The sequence below is a fragment of the Lithobates pipiens genome, unplaced genomic scaffold (genome assembly GCF_037356315.1).
Source record: "Lithobates pipiens isolate NorthernLeopardFrog02 unplaced genomic scaffold, aLitPip1_a1.2 Scaffold_8, whole genome shotgun sequence".
Lineage (NCBI taxonomy): Eukaryota > Metazoa > Chordata > Amphibia > Anura > Ranidae > Lithobates > Lithobates pipiens.
The window spans coordinates 456,905,416-456,911,415 of record NW_027507903.1 but is presented as its reverse complement, the minus strand read 5'-3'; the positions used below and the strand labels follow the sequence as shown (position 1 = coordinate 456,911,415).

General features: G+C 42.8%; 1 protein-coding gene across 1 annotated transcript in view; it reads right to left on the bottom strand.

Annotated features, from left to right (window-relative positions):
* POLR3B (RNA polymerase III subunit B) overlaps positions 1-6,000 on the bottom strand; it is a 157,526-nt gene that overhangs the window by 36,184 nt on the left and 115,342 nt on the right. The window contains exons 21-22 of the mRNA XM_077468461.1: positions 4,501-4,659; positions 1,417-1,534 (exon numbers count right to left, since the gene is read on the bottom strand). Coding sequence (XP_077324587.1) covers positions 1,417-1,534; positions 4,501-4,659 — 277 coding nt within the window. The remainder of the gene's footprint in view (positions 1-1,416; positions 1,535-4,500; positions 4,660-6,000) is intronic.

Below are 6,000 nucleotides of genomic sequence, written 5' to 3'. Positions count from 1 at the left end.
TCCCCTGGGAATATTTCCATTTACTTCCTGTCCCAGAGACACAGAGAGGAAATATCTCCAAAGAGGGAAATCCCCTCCTAGGCAAGCTGCAATATAATAAAATAAATGTTCGCTCTTACGTTTAATACCACTTTAACCAGTTACCTAATGACATATTGTAAAACTATGGCAGCAGGAACTGTTCCTCTCTCCGGGTGGGCGTCAAATGACCTCCTCTGCTTCCCGGCATTGTGGAGAGCGCGCGCCACATCGCTGGGGACCCGGTGTGCGTGCCCAGCGGGCGGGATGTTTGCCAGGCACCCGCAATTGCCGGTAACAGAGTCGGGACGTGGATCTGTGTGTGTAGACACACAGATCGACATCATATCAGGGGAGAGGAGAACTGATCGGATTTTCCTTGCACAGAGGAACACCGATCGGTCTCCTCCCCTCATCAGTCCCCTTCCCCACAGTTAGAATCACTCCCTAGGACCCACATTTAACCCCTGCAGCACCCCTTAATGTTAATCCCTCCCCTGACAGTCACATTTATACACTATTCAGTGCATATTTTATAGCACCGATCGCTTTATAAATGTGAATGGTCCCAAAAGTGTCCGATCTGTCAGCTGCAATGTCACAGTCACGATAAAAAAATAAATAAATAAAAAATAAATAAAAATCGCAGATCGCCGCCATTAGTAGTAAGAAAAAATAACAAATCCCCCATTTTGTAGACTATAACTTTTACGCAAACCAATCAATATACGCTTATTGGGATTTTTTATTTTTTTTTACCAAAAATATGTCGAAGAATACATATCCGCCTAAACTGAGGAAAAATATATATATTTTTTTAAATGGGATATTATAGCAAAAAGTAATAGATATATATTTTTTTTGTTTTCAAAATTGTCGCTCTTTTTTTGTTCATAGCGCAAAAAATAACACAGAGGTGATTAAATACCACCAAAAAAAGCTCTATTTGTAGGGAAAAAAAATTATCAAGATTTAATTGGGGTACAACATCGCATGACCACGCAATTGTCATTCACAGTGTGACAGCGCTGAAAGCTGAAAATTGGCCTGGGCAGGAAGGGGGTGAAAATACCAAGTATGGAAGTAGTTAAGGAGTAACGGAACTTAAAAAAAAAAAAAAAAAAAGTAAAAAACAAAACCTAAAGTTGCTAAAAATGCCACATTAAAAAAAATGATCTTGTCCAGCACAGTTTACATCCTCTGGCGGTCTAAACCTGTGTTTTGCTGGACATTAAGAATTGCATCTCAGCCTCACACAGACCCCCTGCCTCCCCACCAGCCCCTTTAAGCAGGTACCCCCCACCAGGGAGATTACATGTAGGTAGAAAGCCTGTTAAGTTTGCAATCTGGCATTTGTCTTTACTTGCACAAAAGACAAAAGTTGGCAAAGTGACTTACGTTACAGGAACGTCCTTATATTGTGGTTGCTGCGGCCCAGTGCTGCCCTCTAGAGGAGTCTGGGTGACAGTCGGCATGGATTTATTCACCAGAACCTGCTTGTTTTCCACCTTTTCTCCTAATCACAGAAATGTGCACTATTAGACAATTTTCAATACTAAAAAGGTCAGCTCGTCGTTGGCCAAAAAAACAAAACCCTAATTGTACAAACCATTTCATACAGTAAAATTACTAAAAATACTTCTCCACTTCAACCTTCATTACTTTTATTTTCTAAAACGTAAAAAAAAATAAAAGAAAGGAAGATATTTAGGTGGCACAGTGGTGTAGTGGGTAGCACTCTCACCTAGCAGTAAAAAGGGTCGCTGGTTTGAATCCCAACCACGATACTACCTGCCTGGAGTTTGCATGTTCTCCCTGTGTCTTCGTGGGACATGCAGGTAGGTTAATTGGCTTCTGTCCAAAATTGGCCCTAGTATATGAATGGGGACCTTGGATTGTTGGCACCTTGAGGGTAGGGACTGATGTGAATGTGCGATGTAAAGGGATAGGGACATTTGTAGACAATCAGGTTGAACTGGATGGACTGGTGTCTTTATTCAACCTAACTATGTAACTATGTATGTAATGTTGCTTCCTTGCAATATGGTGGTGTATCTATACACTACTGGTGCACAACATGCCCCTTGAAACGCTATTAACAGCTTCTATGACTGATTCGTTGGTTATAAAAAAAAACTGCACAAGTCAAATTTTAAGCATCCCTGCAGCAGGATTTTTAGCCCTGAGATACCGCCTAAGCACTGACTGCTTTGAACAAGGGATTGCCTAGGTGGCCATAATGGAGGTAGTCCCTCCCATTCAGGAGTCAGCCTGAGAAAGGGCATGGTAACAATGGAACTGCTATTGAAAAATGTATCAACCTACAATCTATAACATATATAGTTCATATAAAGTTCAATTAGGATTTTCCTTTTAGTGTGGAGTCAGACTTTAAGGCTTCATGCACACGACTGTACAGCAGAGCCTGCATAATGATATTCTTGGGACCTGCTGCCACCACTTACAGCTTCCCATAGAGATGCATTAGCAGAGGCAGCTGTAGACGGTTGTGCACAATTGGTTGCAAAAAACATTCACGTGAACGCCAACATATACTCCTTGCACAGGTAGTGTGCGTTCAAAGTGCATTTCATCAGTGAGCATCTAGGTGCTTTATTATATACCTTAGCGGCAGCAGTGGATCCCGAGAATCTCATTACTGGGACTGTGCATGTAACAAGGGCGCGTGCATGAGGCTTACAAGTGTTATAACAGTTCTTGAATGCAAAAATTTTACATAACGATTCAGCTGTATAATCTGTACCAAATTGAAGCTCCTGTAAGTTTCCTTAGTTTCATGCATGTAATGGACTTATATAATAGGTTTTAAAACAGGGAGCAGCAACCCACAGAAAATGTTATCTTTAAAGTGCAAGTCCACTTTTGTTGAAAAAAAAATAAAAAAATAAACCTTTTGTTATTCTGAAGAAATCCCAGTGCGTTTGTCTGCATCCATGTGGGAAAGTGAGTAATGGGAGTGGTTTCATAATTATCAATGAGCTGTGCACCTGCAGGGTACTAAATGAGGAAAATTGCAGGGCTTGCATCCCTTTAGACGTGATTTCCTATTGAAAGTATCTCAACAAAAAATTACATTTTTTGTTGTAGGGGGTGTTTGAATTCTGCCTTTAATCTTAGTGTAGACTTCTGGGAAAATTGGTGAGTCAAATCACACAAGGAGGAAATTATGTTTCTGGAGGTAATCAGTACACATTATGTGTACAGAATACCTCCAGGTAGCCATATTGCATTTACAGAAAATTACAGAGCTTCAGACTGAAAAGGAAAGGTAATTTTTATCAACAATTACAATATGGCTTGTATAGCAATTGTATACACTATATTTTTTCTTTCTTTGCTATTTTTCTCCCCCACTAAAGTGGAGTTACCCTTTAAATCATCTAAATGCAATAAACCAATCCTGGTTGCTTAGAGATACCATGCCTTGCACAGCATCATTGTACTGCACACATTGCAGCCATTTGTTTACATCCTGTTAATGGTGTAGTACTTACAGGGCCAGCAGTAAAAGGGTTAAGGGATAAGTTCACCGTTGGGAACACGTTACATGTTCCACACATTGTTAGGGTGGAACATGTAACATGTTCCCAATGTTGCAGCCGCTCCCAATCCAACCCCCCCCCCTCCCCCCTTTGTGACAGCAGTACAGGGAGAAGTTCCACGTACTAGCTGTCAGGTTTTTTAAAAAACATTTTTATATCAGCATGGCCATGCGGGGCTCCGCCCACATGACCTCATCATTCATTCAGAGTTCTTTGGCTTAATGAACTACATGTACAGACATCCATTACAGATGACAGCTTGTAGTACTCAATGGACTACCAAGCCGCTGTGGAGCGCTATCGTAGCAATTGATTTTTCCTGTCAGTGTATCTGCTTGCCCATACAGGATCTGCGGACATGCAAATACACCGACAGGTCTGCAGGGGACCTGCATTGCACCAGCAATCTTTTGATCACTGGTGCAATACTTTACAGGTTCAAAAATTAATAAATGCAATTTTTTTTACCTCTAAAATAAATGTGCATTTCTTTATTTAAAACGTAAATGTATAGTTTAAAGAGCATTTACAACCCAAAAACAAAAATGCAACAACTGTTCCTGTCCTAGGGTGACAAAGCTCACTCAACTGTCCTGCATATATAGAGGAACAGTTTTGTCACCCTAAGGTAGGACTACAGGACACCTCTCGCATTCCTCTTCTGAACATGAAAATGTGTTTTTTAGTTCACAGAAATAGCTGGGAAAAGATCTAACTGGTAACCAAGCAGCACAGGTAGTTATTAGCTCACACAATTTCTATCAGGATTAACAGGTACATTAGCAGACAAATAATGGCCAGTAAGAGAGGTTCATTTTTTATATACACAAAATGTGAAGAATGTTCTTTACTTTTTGACACACAGAAGAGATATTGCATGAAAACGCAAAAGGTTTTTTGTGACAGCTGGATTCTTTACCTGGTGAACAAATTCCGTCTGCATCTAAAATTTCATGTCTCCATATTTGTTTGCGTGTAGTGGCATCCAACATGGGTCCCATAACTTTATCAAATGTCTGATTGCTGTAGCGCTTCAGAGTGCATTTAGCATTTTTGTAGACGAGACATCGCCCAAAGCCTAAGAGGGAATAAATTTATCTGTTAGTCTGTACATTAAAAACTAAACACCAATTTTTTTTTTTTTTATCAACAGTATCTCACAAAAGAGTATAGCCCTTAAATGTTGGAAATATTTTATTACCGTATATACTCGAGTATAGGCCGACCCGAATATAAGCCGAGGCCCCCAATTTACCCCCAAAAAAACTGGCAAACTTATTGACTCGTGTATAAGCCGAGGGTGAGACATGCCTGTCCATCCCTGTGTGTGTGTCCGTCCATCCCTGTGTGTCCGTCCATCCCTGTGTGTCCGTCCATCCATCCCTGTGTGTGTGTGTGTCCATCCATCCATCCCTGTGTGTGTGTGTCTCCATCCATCCATCCATCCCTGTGTGTGTCTCCATCCATCCATCCCTGTGTGTGTGTGTCTCCATCCATCCATCCATCCCTGTGTGTGTGTGTCTCCATCCATCCATCCATCCCTGTGTGTGTCTCCATCCATCCGTGTGTGTGTGTGTGTGTGTGTGTGTGTGTGTGTGTGTGTGTGTGTGTGTGTGTGTGTGTGTGTGTGTGTGTGTGTGTGTGTGTGTGTGTGTGTGTGTGTGTGTGTGTGTGTGTGTGTGTGTGTCCAGCCTACCTGTGTCCCGAGCCTTTGTCCCGAGCCTCCGTCCCGTGCCTTGCCTCCTTGCCTCCGTCCCGTGCCTTGCCTCCGTCCCGTGTCGTGCCTTGCCTTGCCTCCGTCCCGTCCCGTGCCGTGCCGTGCCTTGCCTTGCCTCCGTCCCGTGCCCTCTTCGTCGGCGCCTCGGCGGCCATTGTAAAATTCAAAAGCCGCGCCTTCGCCTGTGATAGGCGGAACACTGAATTTCCCAGCAGCCTGTGTTCCGCCTATCACGGACATCGTATCATCCTCGTCCGTAGTACGAGGATGATACGATGTCCGTGATAGGCGGAACACAGGCTGCTGGGAAATTCAGTGTTCCGCCTATCACAGGCGAAGGCGGAGCCGGAGGCGCGGCTTTTGAATTATAGAATGGCCGCTGTCTGTCTGCTCGACACGCTGATCGAGCGGGCAGACAGCGATGACTCGAGTATAAGCCGAGGGGGGCACTTTCAGCCTCAAAAAAGAGGCTGAAAATCTCGGCTTATACTCGAGTATATACGGTATATCTTTTTATGTGACAACACTGAAGAAATTACACTTGGCTACAATGTAAAGTAGTGAGTGCATACCTTGTACAACAGTGTAAATTTGCTGTCCCCTCAAAATAACTCAACACACAGCCATTAACGTCTAAACTTCTGGCAACAAAAGTGAGCACACCCCTAAATGAAAATGTCCAAATTGGGCCAATTAGCCATT